The sequence below is a fragment of the Anolis sagrei genome, chromosome 4 (genome assembly GCF_037176765.1).
Source record: "Anolis sagrei isolate rAnoSag1 chromosome 4, rAnoSag1.mat, whole genome shotgun sequence".
Classification (NCBI taxonomy): domain Eukaryota; kingdom Metazoa; phylum Chordata; class Lepidosauria; order Squamata; family Dactyloidae; genus Anolis; species Anolis sagrei.
In genome coordinates this window covers 231,886,926-231,907,137 of record NC_090024.1, presented here as the reverse complement: position 1 = coordinate 231,907,137, position 20,212 = coordinate 231,886,926, and the positions used below count along the sequence as shown (strand labels likewise).

The following is a 20,212-nucleotide window of genomic DNA, read 5'->3' as shown; positions in this document are numbered from 1 at the left end:
TTGTAGTCTTAGGATTTTATGACATAAGGAAAGCAAATGGGCATTATAGCTGGACTGCCACCAAAGCCATCCTTATCACACAGTGCTGTGTCTATAGTAAATAAGATCAAAGACCTCGTAAAATTCCATAGCATGGAGTCATAACATTGTGAAGGTGCACACAGACTGAATTTAGGACTATTTTCATGAACACTCTGCATTGTTGTTGTTGTTGTTATTATTATTATTATTATTATGATTATTATTATTATTTGAAACACAACAAGATGAGTCCACAGCAAACAAGATCACTCTGCTGGCTGTTGTATTGGATCACACGTCAGACACTTCCCAAGAGTCTAAAACTGTGTGATGTATCGGTAAATAATGTGTGCAGATCCCAGTAAGGTGGCATTTTGTGGCTGGCAGGTGATAATTTTGTCAGCATGAATTGTGTTTAAGTGCAGGCCAAGGTCTTTAGGCACTGCACCCAGTGTGCCCATCACCACTGGGACCATCTTTACTGGCTTGTGCCAGAGTCTTTGCAGTTAGATCGTTAATTCCTCATATTGTGTTAGCTTTTCCAGTTGCTTTCTATCATCATCATCACCATCATCATCATCATCATCATCATCATCATCATCATTATTTCAGTCAAGAAAAAGACAAAATCAAATGCACAAATTATTTCTAAAACCATCAAAAAACTACAATCTGCATAGTATCTCTATTATTAAAATAAACAACTATTTAAAATAACCAAATAGAAAACAAAACATAGGGAAACAATGACAAAAACAACAACAAACTTCTATTCTGTATCTGATGGCTGTTATAGCTTGTTTACTCCCTTTAAACCAGTGGTTCTCAACTTATGGGTCCCCAGGTGTTTTGGCCAACAACTCCCAGAAATCCCAGCCAATTTACCAGCTGTTAGGATTTCTGGTAAACTGGGGGACCCACAGGTGGGGGGACCCACAGGTTGAGAACCTCTGATTTAAACTATTCATTTTAAACCTATTCTTCAAACCATCAGATACTGCATACAACACATTCTATCTAAGATCTTAAAAAGCAATATATCAAAAGAAAAAGGAAAATGCCTATAGTAAGTAAATAATAATGCAATTGTATAACGTTTGTCTTATAACAATAATAATACTTTATTTATAGCCCGCCCTATCTCCCCAAGGGGACTCAGGGTGGCTTACAGTGAAATAAAACATATTGGCAAACATTCAATGCTGAAGGTACAAATAACATATCAAAACCAGTTTAAATAAATAAGACATAATACAATGACACTTTTAACATATTAGATTCTTTAAAACTCCTAAAAATCAACTAAAATTACTGAGGCTGAGATGGTATGCAGCAGATTAACAAAGGTAGATGTTCAACAAAACAAGGTGGGGTGTATATAAGGCATAATTAGTCCTCCTCCTATTCATAAACTGCAGTGCATAGGTATGTTTTTAAAAGTTTTTTTTAAAGGAGAGTAGAGAGGGGGGCATTTTTAATTCTTTAGGAAGGGAGTTCCAAAGGAGTTGTGCACGCCCTGTATGGCACACAAGTTAGTAATCTGGCTGCCAATCTCATTATCAGTTGAAGCTTTTGAACTATCTACAAAGGCAGCCCCAAGTAGACAATGCTGCAGTAGTCTAGATGAGATGTGACTAAGGAGTGAATTGCCATGGCCAGATCTGGCATCTCAAGGTATGGGTGCAGCTGGCTCACAAGTCTTAATTGTGCCACTGCCAACATCTGGGGTTCCAGGGTCAGCGATGAGTCCAGGATCACCCCCAGATTGCACACCTGGGTCTTCAGAGGGAGTGTGACCCCCCCCCCCTCCAAGACAGGCTGTATCCCCACACCCTAGTCCGCCTTCCATCTGACGAGTAGTACCTCTGTTTTGTCTGACTTCACCATCAACTTATTAGCCCTCATCCATTATTATGTCCTGCTTTCTGCTCCTAAAGGAGACAATGCAGCTGAGTTGCAATCATGAGTTACAACAGCCATGAAACTCTGATCCAGGTTTCCTAATAAAATGGGCATTGCTTTGCAAAAGTGAATCTGTCCATTTGAACTGGAAACAGACATAGTTCTGAGATTGCTTCAAGTAGGGGAGCCGGTTTGTTTTAAGCAGGACACAGTAGTAGCAGGAACTAACATCACAAGAATTAATACTATATTCTACATACAAGAGGCTCAGTAGCACTACAGAGATAAACTGGTTTTTATAAAGTCCTACTTTTAGAGCGGATCATTAAAGTATCAGTGCTACTGTTAATGTTTCAATGTTAAATTGACAACGAAAATCGTTTCACTCGTGTTAAAACGGGAAACATGGTCTTGAAAGTTAATTTGTTGTATTAATCATTAATAAGGCCCTGTTAAGCCCTCATTTTAAAGAAAAATCATTTGCAGTTTTTTTTAAAATGGTCACAAATAGCCCACCTCCCTAGAACTTCCTCCCACACAGTAGCAAATGGAAATGTGAGTCATTGCTTTTTTTTAAAAAAACCAACCCTTTAAAACAATTTAATTTGTTTAATTTAGTCTAAACAAAATGCCAAAGGATTGATGTTGGCACCGAGCAATGAAAATCATCATTTTAATTTTATTCTGATTGTTTTTAACAGTTTGGGAACAAATTAATTAATTTCTTTTGAATTATTATTTCCAAGTTCTGTTTTAGAGGTTGGATGACTCATCCTTACAATGGCGACAGAGTTCCTAATTGACTGTATAAGGCACAGTTTGAGAATATGAAGAAAGCGATGAGGCTACAACGCAGCCATGGTGGCCATTGTAAATTGTTCTTGACAATGTAGTGTACTAATAATATAATAATAAGACTTTTTTTATAACCTGCCCTCTCTCCCCAATGGAACTCAGTGTAGTTTCCAAAAATACAATAGAAATGGCAAACATTCAATGGTAAGGTAAACAAACAGCAATCAAAAGGAAACAAAAAACTAAACAAACTTTATATAGCTAATTCACAAGTAGGTATTTAACTGCTTTTTGAAGGAGAGGAGAGACTGGGCCATTTTTACGTTCTTTGGGGAGGGAGTTCCAGAGGCGGGGTGCAGCCACAGAGAAGGCCCTCTCTCGTTCTCACCAACCGCACTTGAGACGGGGGTGGGACTGAGAGAAGGGCCTCCTCCACTGACTGCAATGCGTGTGCTGGTTTGTAAATGGAGAAGCGGTTTTTCAAATAGCATCCCCATGTCACCTCGTATTTGCTTGTAATGAAACAATGGTTCTACATTCAAGTATATAATACAGCTTGGAGTTCAACATTGACTGCACAGTTCTTGTGCTGAATGACAATGTTACACAAATAAACACGTCATGGATGTATATGCATCCACATGAGTATTCCTATGCATCACACATGAAAATGGAGCAGACCTGTTTTTAGCTTCTCCAGAGACTAGAACATGGAGCAGAGGCTCCAAATTACATAAAAAAAGATTTCCCCTAAGCATTAGGAAAAATCCCCTCATGGTAAGAGCTCTTCAATAGCAAAATATACTGCCTGGGAGTTTGGAGGAGTTTTTGAAGGTTTTAAAACAGAGATTGAATGGCCATTTGTTGGAAATGCTTTGATTGTATATTCTTACATGGACTAGATAATCCTTGTGGTCTTGTCCGTCCAACTTTATGAGTCTATGTGGTTTGCAAGAACACTGAAGCATTGACTTAAGATTGTAATTCGTTCCATGATCGAGCTCTTAACTCAAAAGCAAATTTCCCATTGAAATGTATTAATTCATTACAACTCCCCACCCCTCCCCAAATTTTTGTTAAATAAGAAAATGTAATTTATAAATAACAAATAATGCATAAACATATATTCACATGGAACAATAAAAAAGAAAGATTAACTTAGTTAACTTAGTTGTAGCAAGAAGGCACGAAGCACCAAGTGAAGAGGCAGAAGCATAATTTTCTTCATAATGTAGTCATTCTAGCCTCCCTCCCTCTCTTGCTCTCCCTCCCTCCCTCTCTTCATGAAACCAAACATACCAGGAATAAAAACTACACAAAATCAACTAACCCAAAGTTCCTCAAAGCAAACAAGAGCAAAGTGGACAGCAATCTCCCAAAGCAGTCAGGAGTACAAGGCATGGAGGGTGCTCTTTTGAAGCCCTAACGCCCTGTACTGACATGCTAGTGCACCCTCTAGCACTAGCTCTTAACTCAAAATGCTGCTCTTATGTCAAAGTTAAATCCAGGCTGAGTGGCAGCTCTTAACTCAAGGTGCTCTTAACTTGGGACATCCTTAAGTAGAGATTCCATTGTACTAGAGCAATCATGTGGAACTCCAACTCCAGAACCTTCAATTGAATATTTGAATTGTAAAAGTTCAGCCATTTCTTTAGGGGAATTCATGCATGCAAAAGTTTTTAAGAGAGCGAGTGCAAGTTTGATTGTTGGACTAGCACCCTGGGAGACCAGGGTCTGAATCATTCAGCCCTGGAAATCTCACTCAGAGAAAGACAAAGACAAACCTCCTCTGAATATGCCTCACCAAGAAAAACCCCATGAGAGGTTATTTTGAAATAAACCTTTTCTAGGATGGGGTTGCTATAAGTTGAAGTTGATCTAAAGGCACAAAAATAATAAAATATCCCAACAGGATTCCAGCCAACATCTTAATTAAATAATGTGACAAAAAAACTTCCCACATACAATTTTGGAAGTGACAGGAAAAAAATAGAGTACAACTCTCCTTTTTTCCCCCCAGTTCATGGTTTCATGCTGCAGAAGCCTAAACATGGTTCACTCTTAAGGTCTATAGATCATGAGTTAAGAACCTTATTCTTCATAATTCCTTATTTCAGCCACTCCATGAATGTCCATGCCCTATTTCTGCTTGAAACCGAAATGCTTTTTACCACCCAAAGCAATTCTATATATGAGTAAGATCACATTGCCTCTAGTGTTGAAAGAACAAAATGGAAAACAACAACAAACTGAAATGAAACAAACTTATCAGTCAAAGAAAATCTAGATAATGAAGCAATTTCTCACCAAGGAAGTTATCTGACAAATAACAGGAGCATATGGAGACTTTAACCCCAAACGCCCACTGACTCACCGACTTCTAGCCTTTTACATTTTTATTTAAACACTTTGTTGCTTGGTGGACACACTTGATTAATATGTGCTTCTCTCTAAACTTTCCTCTTGAGATTCATTGAGACACACAATTTTTGACACAGCATTATCTCTTGGACATTTCCTTGATTTATGCAGTTGGGGAATCGGATTTTCTTTTGCATTTGCCTATGTGGGACCAATTACATCCTTTATATCATTGTTCTTTGCAAATGTCAGTGACAGACAAAGAGACCTGTCACACCATCAGGCCAATTCTTTCAACAGAAACAGTTTTTTCTCTCCCCAGCAAGCAATAATCCATATGAAAGCAAGCCTATTTACCACACTGTAAAGCAGTGGAAAGTGTGGGAAATTAATTTGCTGGCATCCAGAGGTGGAGACAGACTATCATTTTCCGTAACAGTTGATCAGGACATGGTGTGATGGGACCTGGTTTTGTTTGCTTACATAAGACAGCCTCGCACTCCTATGTGCCTCTTTGAATCTTTTTGGCCCACCCTCCCATCTCCTTTCACTGTGTAACTTGTAGTGGTTGCTTTGGTTCTGGGTAGGAGTCCACCCACCACTTTTATGATTTTTTCCCCACCTACCCTACACTGTCACTGAGATACAGACAATTGTCTTAAGGCGGTGTCAATTTAAATAGGTTTTCCAAGCAGGTGTTGGGGGAGCTACAATCTGGTGACTCCCCTACTGGCACATTTGGTGTTGGATGGAAATGTTCAGCTTCTCCAGAGTATCAGGAGATGCAGGGATTGGGAAGAATCTCCTGTCCTTGTGGCTGGTTTCTTTGTCTTTGACATCATCAGGAGCTAAAGCACCTTGGGGGCTTATGCTCTCTAGCAAAGTAAAGGTAAAGGTTTCCCCATGACATTAAGTGTAGTAGTGTCTGACTCTGGGGGGTGGTGCTCATCTCGATTTCTAAGCCATAGAGCCAGTGTTATCCATAGTCACCTCCAAGGTCATGTGACCAGCATAACTGCATGGGGCACTGTTACTTTCCCCCAGAAGTGGTACCTATTGATCTACTTACATTTGCATGTTTTCAAAATGCTAGGTTGGCAGAAGCTGGGCCTAACAGCAGGAGCTCACCCCGCTCCTCAGATTCGAACTGCCAACCTTTCGATCAGCTAGTTCAGCTGCTCTGTGGTTTAACCTGCTGCTAGCTTTCCAATATGTGAGCTGGACCTTTGAGAAACCATGTTGATCAGGGATTGCTCTCATGGACTTCGGTGTTTTGCCCGGGGAGACTGGGGATTCAGGTCAGGGGTGACCATTTGCTTCAGCTGCTTTTGTATCAAATTTGGTCCCTCAATTTTGATTAACCACTAGCAAGAAACATTTGAATTGGTAACAATGAATAAAGCTGCCCTTAATTCATTCCACGTCTGTTGTCTGGTCTCTTCATTCCTCTGGTTTATCAGCAAAGGATTTCAGAATATTTCTACAAATATTACTGCTGCAAGTCCATATGCATCTTATGATCTTCACCTGGACCCCACAAACTTCCTGGGTGCATCCTTTGAAGTTGATAGAGATATGCCACTTGGTCAGAGGGATTTAATCCAAAAACAGAAAGGAGCTATCCATGGTACGGAATCTAGTTGAGTGATGAGGTTCAACATTTCGGCTCAATCCTTTTAATTTTGGAATAAATCAAGGAGTAGATTCATCACCCAACTGACATTGAATCCATGAACAATGATAGCATTTAATATAGTTTAGGAACATAATATGGTGTTTTTACCATGGCATGAAATCTGTGGTAAGGAGACAATTCTGACATTATTCATTGGCACTGACGGGCACAAAACATCATAGAACCGATATACCACCAGGTGCCATTATACACGCATAAACACATACACATCTTTTTCTGAAGTAACTTGCTCTTATTGCACATAGTGTGATAGGTCACCCCTTGATATCCATAGATTCAAACATGTACAACTTGAAAATAGTTTTTAGTTTTTAGATAAGGGACACCATTTTACTATGTTGTGGTAGTTCAGTGGAACTTGAACATCCATGGATCTTGCTATCCACAGGGGGCCCTGGAACCAAATCCCAGCAGATACCAAGTTGCATTGTGGATACTTACGGAAACCAGTTCCCTTAGAAATGAATGGTTTGGCGTTAGTAGCCAAACCAATCTAGGATTCAAATGACAACATCAGTGCTTCCTAGTCATTTTTTAAAATTCATTTTCATACTATCGGGGGATCATGTTTTTCCAATATGGGTTTAAATTGAGGTAATATGGTCTATGAAGCTTCCTTCAGTGGGAATGCTGCATTTGCAGTAGTATATGAGATATAAAAGAAAATCCTAAAATCCACAAGAGTGCTACTTTTATTAGCCAACCAAAACGGAGGTAATACATTACACAAGCTTTTAATGAAGCAAAGATGTTAAAATCAAACAGGAGAATAAAATGATCTTAGAGTAATTGATGTACAGAAAAGCAATGCTGACATTGTCAATTTCTTCTCTTGTATGATTTTAACATCTTTACCCAACGAAGAAGCCAATGGAAGTTTGAAGTCTTGCACTATGATTTTTCTGATTTTTTAGTTGGACAATAAAGGTGGCACTCTTCTCTAGATTTTGTATTTCTTGTATTTTGCTGCAGGGACAACATAGTTGTCCTAAATATGTTTCCAGCATGTAAGCACTGTAGCCTAATTTAAGGTGCCAGATCCACCCAGGCAATGCCAGACAAACACATCAACCTCCCACCTATGTTGGAAATAGAAATGCTCATGTGAAATATATTGTCTCTCCTTACAGAAAGCTTAAAGTGACTGACAAACCTTAGCCATCATCCTTCTCTCATTCCTCCACTGAAGTCTTGCAGTGCCACATTTTTCTGCTCCCAGTGACTGCTTTACTGGTCATCCATTTGTGGCAATCAGTCAAACTACTAAGAAGTAGCAAGTTCCACTTAGTGAGGTCCTTGCATTTAATATTTTTGGATTAAAAAAAGAACAACTAAGCTACAGTACAGTTGCCATACAAGAAGGTATAACTTCATTCATTTTGCAACATAATTTTGTAGGAGTGATTGATCCTGCTGCTTAGCTACGTTTTATACCACAGACCAGGAGCTTGTAGCACTCTGAGGGCTTTTAAACAATAACAGCAAGTTACTTTTCCACTGATCTTTGAGTAAGAGGATTGTAAAGTGTTGTCTTTTTTTAATTAGACAGCTTTGTGGTATTTGAAAGAACTAAATCATGGAAGTAATGGGCTAGATCCCTGAGCATTGTACCAAGTAATTTTGGATTTCTCTGAAACCACAGAATACCAGTATACCTATTTTGCTGCCATTTTGGGTGACCAGAACTAATGCCAAATCATTCCTGGAGCCCCCGATGGTGCAACGGGTTAAACCCTTGTGCCGGTAGGACTGATGACTGACAGGTCAGAGGTTTGAATCTGGAGAGAGCAGGTTGAGTTCCCTCTGTCAGCTCCAGCTCCATGCGGGAACATGAGAGAAGCCTCCCACAAGGATGGTAAAACATCAAAAACCATCTGGGAGTCCCCTGGGCAACATTCTTGCTGACAGCCAGTTCTCTCACACCAGAAGTGACTTGCAATTTCTCAAGTTACTCCTGACACAAAAAACAAAAAAAAAATTGCTGGCTTTTAGTTTTTTTGTGTTTTTTTGTGTTTTCTTGGGGTGGGAAGTTCTTGGTTTTTTTTTTCAGGGTGGAAAAACACTAAAGCCCCCTTTTAACAATTTTTTGGAAATTTGTACCACTGTCAACTACATAGAATCATAGACTTGGAAGAAACCTTGTGGGCCATCCAGCCCAACCCCCTGCCAAGAAGCAGGTATATTGCATTCAAATCACCCCTGACAGATGGCCATCCAGCCTCTGTTTAAAAGCTTCCAAAGAAGGAGTCTCCACCACACTCCGGGGCAGAGAGTTCCAGATGGAATCTCCTTTCTTGTAGTTTAAAGCCATTGTTCTTTGTCCTAATCTCCATGGAAGCAGTAAACAAGCTTGCTCCCTCATCCCTGCGGCTTCCTCTCACATATTTATACATAGCTATCATATCTCCTCTCATCCTTCTCTTCTTCAGGCTAAACATGCCCAGCTCCTTAAGCCCCTCCTCATAGGACTGAAATATGACCCTTGATCATTTTAGTCGCCCTCCTCTGGACACATTCCAGCTTGTCAATATCTCTTTTGAATTGTGGTACCCAGAATTGGACACAATATTCTAGGTGTGGTCTAACCAAAGCAGCATAGCATTACTTCCCTAGATCTATACACTATGCTCCTATTGATGCAGGCCAAAATCCCATTGGCTTTTTTGCCGCCACATCACATTGTTGGCTCATGTTTAACTTGTTGTCCACGAGGACTCCAAGATCTTTTTCACACATACTGCTCTCGAGCCAGGCATTGTCCCCCATTCTGTATCTTTGCATTTCGTTTTTCCTGCCTAAGTGGAGTATCTTGCATTTGTCACAGTTGAATTTCATTTTGTTAGTTTTGGCCCATCTCTCTAATCTGTAAAGATCATTTTAAATCCTGCTCCTGTCCTCTGGAGTATTGGCTATCCCTCCCAATTTGGTGTCGTCTGCAAACTTGATGATCCTGCCTTCTAACCCTTCATCTAAGTCATTAATAAAGATGTTGAACAGGACCGGGCCCAGGACGGAACCCTGCGGCACTCCACTCGTCACTTCTTTCCAGGATGAAGAGGAAGCATTAGTGAGCACCCTCTGGGTTCGTCCATTTAACCAATTACAGATCCACCTCACTGTAGTTTTGCCTAGCCCACATTGGACTAGTTTCCTTGCCAGAAGGTCATGGGGGACCTTGTTGAAGGCCTTAATGAAATCCAGCTGTGTTTGAGATGGGAGTGGGACTGAGAGCAGGGCCTCCTGCACGGATCACAAAGCTCGGGCCAGTTTGTATATGGAGATGTGGTTCTCCAAACAGTCTGGGCCTGAACCATGTAGTAAAATGGCATCCCTTATATAAATTAAACTTTTCTGTTTGGAATTTCTTTTGGATGTTTTTGAACCATTGTCAGTTGAACCTATGGATGCAGAATTTGTAGATATGGAGGACTGATTGGAAGCTCTCTCTGATATTTACTAGGTCACATCTCAGGAGAAAAACATGGTACAGCTATGTCATGGGCTTGAGGAGAGAAATGAAATATGACTGAAAGGCATGAGGAAAGAATAGCTTACTGCAAGTAAAATAAAATAGGAGGATTCTCTTCTTTTTTAAAAAAGAGAAGGAACCTTGAATCAAATTATCCAAAACTTTCCACCATGAAGCAGTTGGCCTAAGGACATTGAATGGAGTATAAATGTTTGATAGCTTAGTATGGAACAAGCTGTTAGAACTAAAATAAAGCTGGAATAAAGCACTTCTATTTTAATTTTCAGACGCCCCCTCTTCATACCTTAGGAGAGTAGAAGCATTTCTTTTACTGGATGGAGTTTAGACTAATACTGTGTCTGTTATTTATACATATTTGGTTTTGACCATTCATCTTAATGCAAAGTGAAAAAGAAATAGCATCTGAACATTGTAGAAAGGGGTGAAACATTTCTGAGAAATTTGTCATAGCTTAGGTTTACTGGGGGGTGGGTGGGGTGTCTTCATTTTTGCTTAACAAGTTGTGTATGTTTGTGTACTTTTAATTTTGCTGTGTTTATGTGTTTTGCAAACGTCCTGGCTTCTTGAAAAGGCCCAGGGGATTTAGATTCACGATTTCCTCCCTTGGGGCTTCCTAGTGATGCTTGCCTGTTGAGGGTCTGAAAAACACAGTGGGAGTTTGTTGTTTTCTGTTGCTGTCAAAATGACATCCTCCTGCCTCCGCCTTCATTATCAGCCTTTTTTTCCAACAAGAGTTGCTGCAAGAGCAACAAATTTTGTTCACCCATCAGACACAACAAGGCAGAACTGAAAAGCCCAATGGGAGAAAGTAATCATGGGTATAGCCATGGCACGCCGCTATAGCGGTTTGATGCCATATGGCTCCATGGCTCCATCCTATAGAACCTTGAGCATTCTTGTTTGGTGAAAGACTTATTAGAATGCTCTGTCAGAGAGCTCCAATGCTACAAATGTAGGGAGCAAAGTACAAAATCAGAGGGATAATGAATATGCAGTGAAATTAGCCCTCTATGTTTGTGGGTTTGATTTTTGAGGATTTGATTATTCATGGGTTTGATTATAACATTCTCTCTAGGAATCTCCAGGTCCTTCAGTGCAACTTTATGGTCACATTTTGTTAGAGATTGGCCATACACTCATGGTTTTTTTTTTGGTCATCTCAGGAGCGACTTGAGAAACTGCAAATCGCTTCTGGTGTGAGAGCATTGGCTATCTGCAAGGACGTTGCCCAGGGGATACCCGGATGATTTGATGTTTTTATCATCCTTGTGGGAGGCTTCTCTCATGTCTCCGCATGAGAAGCTGAAGCCGATAGAGAGAGCTCATCCGCCTCTCCCCGGATTCGAACCTGCGACCTGTTGGTCTTCAGTCCTGCCGGCATAGGGGTTTAACCCACTGCGCCACCCTAACCCTAAGCCTAAGCCTAACCCTTACACTCATGCTGTAGGATTTAGAGATACCTAAAGAGAGCACTCTAGAAACCTTTAGGTCCTCCATTGCAATTCTATAGTCAATGTCCATTGGAAATATCTAAAATTCTCCACTGAGAGCACCTCTCTTAAGGCCCCTTCTACACCGTCATATAAAATCCAGATTATCTGCTTTGAACTGTATTATATGGCAGCACAGACTCATATAATCCAGTTCAAAGTGGATAATCTGGATTCTCCAATGTGATTCTATGGTCAGCATCCAGTGGAAATTGACTACCATCCTTGTGGGAGAGAACCCTCCCACAAGGATGGTAAAATATCAGAAGATCCAGTCATCCCTTGGGCAACGTTCTTGCAGACGGCCAATTCTCTCACATCAGAAATGACTTGCAGTTTCTCAAGTTGCTCCTGACATGGAAAAAAAACTCCTAGAAATTACTAGAGGAGGGCCAAATTCCTCTCTTCAACTCTTCTCTCCTGACCACTGAGTTAACAAATAACAAAATATTTTACACTCTGAAAAAGCAGGAGAGAAATAACAATAACAATTGTAATAATAATAATAATAATAATAATAATAATAATAATAGACATTTCTAGAAAGAGCCCGTCTCTAATAATCTCTAATGTTATTCTACAGTCAGCGTCCAGTGGAAATTGACTATATAGTCATGCTAGAGTACCTAAAAATTGGAGCCCCCAGTGGCGCTATGGGTTAAACCCTTGTGCTGGCAGGACTGAAGACCGACAGGTCAGAGGTTCGAATCCGGGGAGAGCACGGATGAGCTCCCTCTGTCAGCTCCAGCCCCCATGCGGGGACATGAGAGAAGCCTCCCACAAGGATGTTAAAACATCAAAACATCTGGGCATCCCCTGGGCAACATCCTTGTAGATGGCCAATCCTCTCACACCAGAAGCAACTTGCAGTTTCTCAAGTTGCTCCTGAAATGGAACCCCCCCCCCCACTAGAAATTGCTAGAGGAGGGCAAAATTCCTCTCTTCAACTCTTCTCTCCCGACCACTGAGTTAACAAATAGTAAAATATTTTGCAGTTTGAATTCAGTTTGCAGCCAATTAGCTGGGGACAAAGGAGGGCAGTGGGAGAAGAAAAAATGGAAATTTTCTAAAAACATAGTGGAGAACTGTCAATATTCCATCAAGAACAATTTGCAACAATGATCAATCAGAGTTTTATTAGCTTTTACCATCCTATTTTGTTTCATGTATAGAACGGTGCTGAGTAATTAAAACTTCTCATTGGCTCTTTTTTATACATTTCGTCCTGTTGTGATACATATATATATTTAAATCACGTATAATTTAATTATGCCTTTTCATTATTTCAACTTGAGATAGGTTCGTCTCAGTGCCTTTGGATTTTTGAGAAAATTGCATGTAATGAAAACGGGAGTGCAATGTAGATAAATCAGATCATGTCTCAGGTTTATTGTAAAAGAATAATAACAACAATAATGAACAATATATCTTTTTGTTCTAAGGCATTCTTTCACTGTAAGGAACGAGCTATTCCCTTGCTGTTCCATCAGGAGTCAGACATACAATAAAGGAGAGTGTCTCTATTTCAAATTCCTTTATATAATCCATGCAGGGTTCGTAATAACATTTTAGGGAGCCATCTGACACACAGCATCTATTACTGCATTCGGAGACTTTGCTTACAGCGAACTGAATGGGAGCAAGATGTCCCTCCCCTGCTTGTCCTGTTTACAAGGCATGCGAGGAAGATAAGCATCTTGTGCCACCAAGGAAATGGCTTTTGTTGAGATGGAAAACAAAATTGAAATTGTACATCATAGTGTATTTCAGTGCTCAAGTTCAGCTGGCAGAGATGCTGATGCTGAAACCTGGTTTAGAATACAACAGAACATGTTTTAGTTAGGAATCTAGCGAGCCACTGATTTTTAAATTGCCCTATTCACATTCAAGGATTAAGTGTGCATCTACACTGTAGAATGAATGCAATATGACACCAATTTAACTGCCATGGTGCAACACTCTGGAATCGTAGGAGTTTTACAATGTCTTTAGCCTTCTTGGCCAAAGAGTGCTGGTACTTCACCAAATTACAAATCCCAGGATTCCTGGCCATGGCAGTTGAAGAAGTGTCAATCTGCTTTAATTCTACAGTGTAAATGCACCCTATGTGGGAGAAGTCACATTCTCGTTCTCACCCAAGGCTTCTTACAAAGATTCTGGATGAACATCTTAGCAAACTGCATTGTGTCCTTTAAAAAAAAGGACATTGATGCTATGTGGTAAAAGACATGTATCAAGGAAGGGATCTCAATGGGAAGTCCTTGGGAAATCTGACTTGGCCACGGTGGTCCATGCTCTGGTTACATCCCATATAGATTTCTGCAGCGTGCTCTATGTGGGGTTGCCTTTGAAGACTGTCTGGAAGCTCCAACTGGTCCAGTGAGCAGCAGCCAGGTTACTTACTGGAGTGGTGCTCATGGAGTACACAACTCCCCTGTTGTGTCAGCTCCACTGGCTGCCAGTTGCTACCGAGCACAATTCAAAGTGCTGGCTTTATCCCATAAATCCCTAAACAGTTCCGGCCCAGGCTTGCTGTCCGAATGTATCATCCCCTATGAACAAGCACAAAGATTAAGCTCTTCTGGGGAGGCCCTGCTCTCCGTCCCACCGGCCTCACAAGCGTGGCTGGCGGGGACAAGAGAAAGGACTTCTCAGTGGTGGGCCCTCAGTTGTGGAACTATCTCCCTAATGACATCAGAGCAGCTCCCTCCCTATTAGTGTATAGGAAAAGAGTCAAAACTTGGCTCTGTGAGCAGGCCTTTGGAAACTAAGGCAATGAATCAAAATCTTGTACAATTGACTGTGGAACGGACTCAGACCATGAATTTGGATGGTGTGTTTTCTAAGTTTTTAACTTTTAAAATCTGTTTTAACTCTGTTTAATATGTTGCAATTTTTGAAATGTTTAGGCAATTGTGTTGAGGCATGACATTGTGTCAATGGCAAGCATCCTCAGAGGTAGTGAGGTCACTACCTCTGAGGATGCTTGCCATAGATGCAGGTGAAAGATCAGGAGAGAATGCCTCTAGAACATGGCCATATAGCCCGAAAAAACCTACAACAACCCAAAAAATGGCTTCTTGGATCACGGTCTCTGTTTCCACGAAGAACGACTACTAGAATTGTACCTCACAGCAGCTGAACGAATCCCAGAATTCTAGAGGCTATCTTCCCCTAGAAAACTTGTTGTAAATTCTGGTGAAAATCCCATGAAGGAGCCCATGCATCAAATTAAGAATAGGAAACATGTGGCCCACAAAACTACACATGGGCCTTGTACCATTCCTTTAAACGGCATAGCCTTCTACCACTGTGAAAGCAGGCATTGCAAAATAGCTGCCAACAAATAGTCTTTCTAACAATGCAGATACAGCCTGAGAAAAGCATGATAATATAGGCCTCTTCTACACTACCATATAATCTAGATTATCAAAGCAGATACTCCACATTATCTGCTTTGAACTGGGTTATATAAGTCTACACTGCCATATAATCAATTTCAAAGCAGATAATCTGGATTTTATATGGCTGTGTAGAAGGGGGCTACATGAGAAGACAATACAGTTGCAATACATATACAGGTTAGATGTCCACTGACTGTGCCAATGCTTACAAACTTTTTGGAACTTCAGCCTGCAATGAGTTTACATCTTGGAAGGAAAAAAAATCATCTTTCCTGCCTTTGGGAAGAAACATTGAGCAAGGCATGGTTCATTATCTAGCAGTCATTCTGTCAGAGGAATGAACTTGTCAAATCTTTCCCTTTCGAATGCTCCTCCTCTACTCTTCTTGTTTTTGATGCTACATTAAAACTTCTCTAAGGACACTTTAAGTTTTGCAAAATGAGGAACAGTTGGACTTTGAAAGGGAATTTTTGATGATGGGGTGAAATTTCTATAGATTTAAGCTGTTGGTGCAGAAAAGCCAGTTAAATGCTTTTGTTGTTGGGTTAAAAAACATCACAGCCTCGTGTCTTGGAGGTATATATCTTTTTGTTTTAAAAATCATTCACTCATCATTTTTGTTTAAAATGCTGAAGCACTACAATTTCTAACTTACGTGCATGCAGATGTCTTCATCTAAAACTCCTCTCTATTTGCAGATGAGTATACTTCTATTTTTGTTTTTTATAGCCTGATCCTGAGCAAAGGTATTTTAAATTAAGCATGCTTAGATTTCCATCTTAAAGCTGCAGTTTTATGTGTAATCTTATTTAGAAGGAACTCTCATTGAATAAAGTAGGTCAGACGTCCATGGAAATATGCTTAGGCAGATTTTAGATAAGTTACTCTTTTGACTTCCTCTCTCAGAATCCCCCAGGATTTTAGCATTTTCATCCAAAAAAGGTTATATTCCTTAGCCCAGTAATGGAAGCTACTTTTACTGGGAAGTTACTGGGTTTGTATTAAATATAAAAGAAATATAAAATAAAACTGTATAACCCATCACCATCTCCCCAGAGGGACTCAAGGCAGCTCACCAAAGCACTCCAAAGTGCAGCATACATAATGTACACAGTATATAAGCATACAAACATTGACAATATAAATTTACACAACAATTTTACATAAAACATCACATAAACAATTATGAATAAGATTTAAAATTCCATAAAATGCAGCAGTGTCTGCGGGTATAAAATAGACTGTATTCCAATATCAGTCCAAAGTTCCGGAGTGAAGTAAATCAATAAGTCCTTGTGTTTAACCATCAAAATTCTAATCAAGGTCGAAGGTCTGTTTAAAGAGCCATTTTTCAAATTTGACTGAAAAACTTGGAAAGTGGGGGCTAGCCTAATCTCTCCAGGAAGGGCATTTCAGAGTGGGGGGGGGGCACCACCTAGAAGCCCCTCTCTCTCAACTGCATTTGAGATGGAGGTGGGATCGAGAGAAGGACCTCCCTGGCAAACCTCAGAGTCAGTGTCAGTTCATAGAAGGAGATGCAAAGTCAGGCTTTTCAAGGTACGGTTGCAGCTGGTGCACAAGTTTTAACTATGTGACTGCCCTCCCAGCCACTGCTGACCTGGGCTTCAAGAGTCAGTGATGAATCCAGGAGAACCCCCAGACTGCAAATCTGTGTCTTCAGGGGGAGTGTAAACCTGTCAAGCACAAGTTGCCACCCTATACCCCGATTGGCCAGGAGGACCTCTGTTTTGTGTAGATTAAACCTCAGCTTGTTGGCCCTCATCTAGTCCATCACAGCTGCCGGGCACCGGTCCAGGGTCCTGGGAGTTTCCTTGGAATGGGGTGGAAAAGAGAAGTAGGGTTGTGTGCTAGATGACCTCACCTCTAGATGACCTCACCCAGCAGTTTCACGTAGATATTGAAAAGCATGGGGAAAGAACCTTTTGGGACCCCACAGGTCAATGGCCAGAGATTTGAACAGGTGTCCACCAGCTTCACCATCTGGGTATGATGCTCCAGAGTAATGCCCCCAAGACACATTCAAGAGAGCCAACCCAGAAGGGTACCGTGATTAATGTTATTGAAAGCTGCTGAGATATTCAAGAGAACAGACAGGGACATACTCCCCCTATCTAGTTATCTGTGGAGATCACCCACCAAGACTACCAAAGCTGTCTCTGTTCTATGATCAGGCCTAAAACCAGACTGCGAGGGGTCTAGATAATCATTTTTATCTAAGAAATCCTGGAGCTGAGAAGCCACCACTTGCTCCAGAACCTTGCCCAAGAAGGGGAGATTTGAAATATTAAAGCCACTGGGTTTGGTTTTCTGGAGCTAAATTTCATTACATAAATACATAAACTTTTCACCTTAGTTTAGCTCTTTTTCTTCTTGATAAGTAAGTGGGATGAAAGTTTTAGCTCCAGCGATTCCTGAAGTTAAATGTCAAGTAGCCCCTGAAGAAGGCATTTGAAGGCATATGCAGACTGAAACGCATTGGGATTTTATTAATAAATCATTAATCAATCAACTGAGCACCTTGAGATATGTCTCCTTTTTTCTGCTAATTACATTGGGTGACTCCTCAGTTATTTTCTCTCTCCAAGAGGATGCATGCATCCAAATTGCCAGTTTTTAAGGAACACGAGCAGGAGAGAGCTATTGTAATGTCTTATTTGTGGGATTCCCTATAAACATTTTATTGCCTGGCTGTGAAATGTCCTTTAGATAGGCATTTGATATGATCCAGTTCTTATATAACTGTGGTCAGTATAGAAATATGACTTATGAAGACTACTATGCATTCTTGAAATGGTATCAAAAGCTTGAGTCCTCCTACATCAATGGCAATAGATTTGATCTCATTTAAAATCTTATGAAGAGAGAATCTCACTGGACAGAAAGGTTCAGACAAGGGAATGTTACTTTACTCTCCAGAGATCTAGGTATGGATCAAAGCCATTTTTCACCATTGGGAACTATCTGATTTTTCATCGACTTTCCAAAGAAATAACTTGACTATCAGTAAATTCTTCATCATTGATGAATACTTCTATAATCATTCCCAAGGTCAAAGGCTGTGTACTTTGAAAGTCTGTGAAATGTGGTTTTCATAAGATCACTTAATGTGAGAAACCCATATAATAAAGTCATCACTTTAAAGTTTTGTGTCATTTTTAATGAACATGTTTTCGAAATAAATAGACATTTCCTTAAGCCATATAGGAACCTCAGCTTATATTATAATAAGATGGGCTAATATTAAATATAAACCTAACTTCAATTACTCTTGAATCACACTGCCATGCTCACTGTCATACTGTTCTAAAGGATGACTTCGTTAGGATTTTGTTAGTAAAATATTCAGGAATGTAATCTTAAAACCCTTGGTAAAATGGGATGGAAACAATATATGCACATCTTTGAGTTTTCAAATATCCTTTAGGGTATTGAGATAACACCATTGACAAAAAAGATAAGCCACCATGTGATTTCTTTCTGCATTTATGGCTTAAAATCCTATGTAGCAAAAATTTATGTGAGAAAATCCAAAAAGTGTGTAGTGATTTTTTTTACATAGAAAGTGCAAAGATGTTGTACAAAGATGGTGCTTTTTTGTGCAAACAGATTTTTTTAGCAAAAAAATTCCAAAATGTGAAAAATCAAATGCAAAAAACTAAATTGTAATTTTACCCAGCAGAGACAAAACTTTTGAAATCTGTCATTTTGAAATAAAAATGTACATTTTTATATATGAGTTAGAGGAAACTGAATTGGTAGAATGCCATGATTCTGGTGGGTGGAGATTGGTTCAGGTATCTTGAAGCCCAGACAATTTTCTATCCTAAAATAAGGATAGAGGTCTTATTTTTGAAGTGGAAGCAACAATGTCATACATTTTACAAGTATAGCTTCCAATGAGAGATAGATAGAGAGAAATACAAAATGTGGTAAAGGTGAGGAATAAACAACTTCTACAAGTGTGTGGTTGCACCCATTGGTCTTGTTTGTTTGCTCACTTTATGTCCTGCCTTTCTCCCAGTATGAGACCCAAGGAAGCGTATGAACCACGCACCTTAAAAGAAATGATCTTGAACAACTCTTCTCTAGACCCATTCTCTCCTCAGAAGATATCTTTGACAATGTTGAAACAGGGTGAGCGTTAGAAGTGGTACATACCCTCACAACGGTTACCAAGCCTTCGTTGGTAATGGGATCGGTCCTGATGGTGAAATGTCCAGAAGGGTCTCCACTGATAATCCGGTACACAGCATTCCAGTTAGGGGAATGAGGCTGATCTCTATCCATCACTGTCAAATTGGCAACCACTACTTCCACTCGGTTTTCTGGGACTTCTCCAGAATACTGAAAATGGAAAACAAAAATTGCTTTGAGTGTTATCTCCATAAAACAAAGGACCAACTCTGATGGCAAAGAACAGTGATTATACACAGTGTTTTAAGCAGTGGATTAAACACCAAGTTGTGTGAATCAGACACTCTCAGCTCCAGAAAACCTCATGATAGGGTTGCTTTAGAGTCACCATAAGTTCGAAATGACTTGAAGCACACAATGACAAAAAACAAGAATTGTGGATAATAAATAACATCACTATTCAGGAAATAATATTTAGCTATCTTTAAAGTTCAACCTTTATCCTTCTACAGTTTGATTGGGGCACCTATAGAAAGAGGAGAGCTCTTAAAACTGGCATTAGCCTCTCGCAAGAAATTGACTTTTATCTGCATTTAGAAGCCTATAAAGAGAAAGAAGCACTTTCATCAAACAACTTGACTTTAGGGCCTCGTGCTCGGTACAGAAGCGTACAGAATCTGCCTCTGAGAACACAATAGGCTTTCATCTGTAACCCAGCACTCCTGTATGCTCAACCCCCCGATACTATCATCTTGTTAGGAAGAAAAATTGTGAATTTATCCAAAATGGGATCTCATCCCAGTCTCAGTGATGGAGCTTCTGTGCCAATGACCTTTAACAACCCATCCGCTCAACAATAGAAGATCTTTATCTTGCAATCCAGCGGAAGGCTGCGGTG

The 20,212-nt window shown here is 40.1% G+C and overlaps 1 protein-coding gene across 5 annotated transcripts in view; it reads right to left on the bottom strand.

Moving 5' to 3' along the window:
• The window catches only part of CDH4 (cadherin 4), a 938,653-nt gene that overhangs the window by 52,084 nt on the left and 866,357 nt on the right, over window positions 1-20,212 (bottom strand). For all 5 annotated transcript variants that reach the window (XM_060772002.2, XM_060772006.2, XM_060772003.2 and 2 more), the window contains exon 9: window positions 19,339-19,524. In XM_060772002.2, coding sequence (XP_060627985.2) covers window positions 19,339-19,524 — 186 coding nt within the window. The remainder of the gene's footprint in view (window positions 1-19,338; window positions 19,525-20,212) is intronic.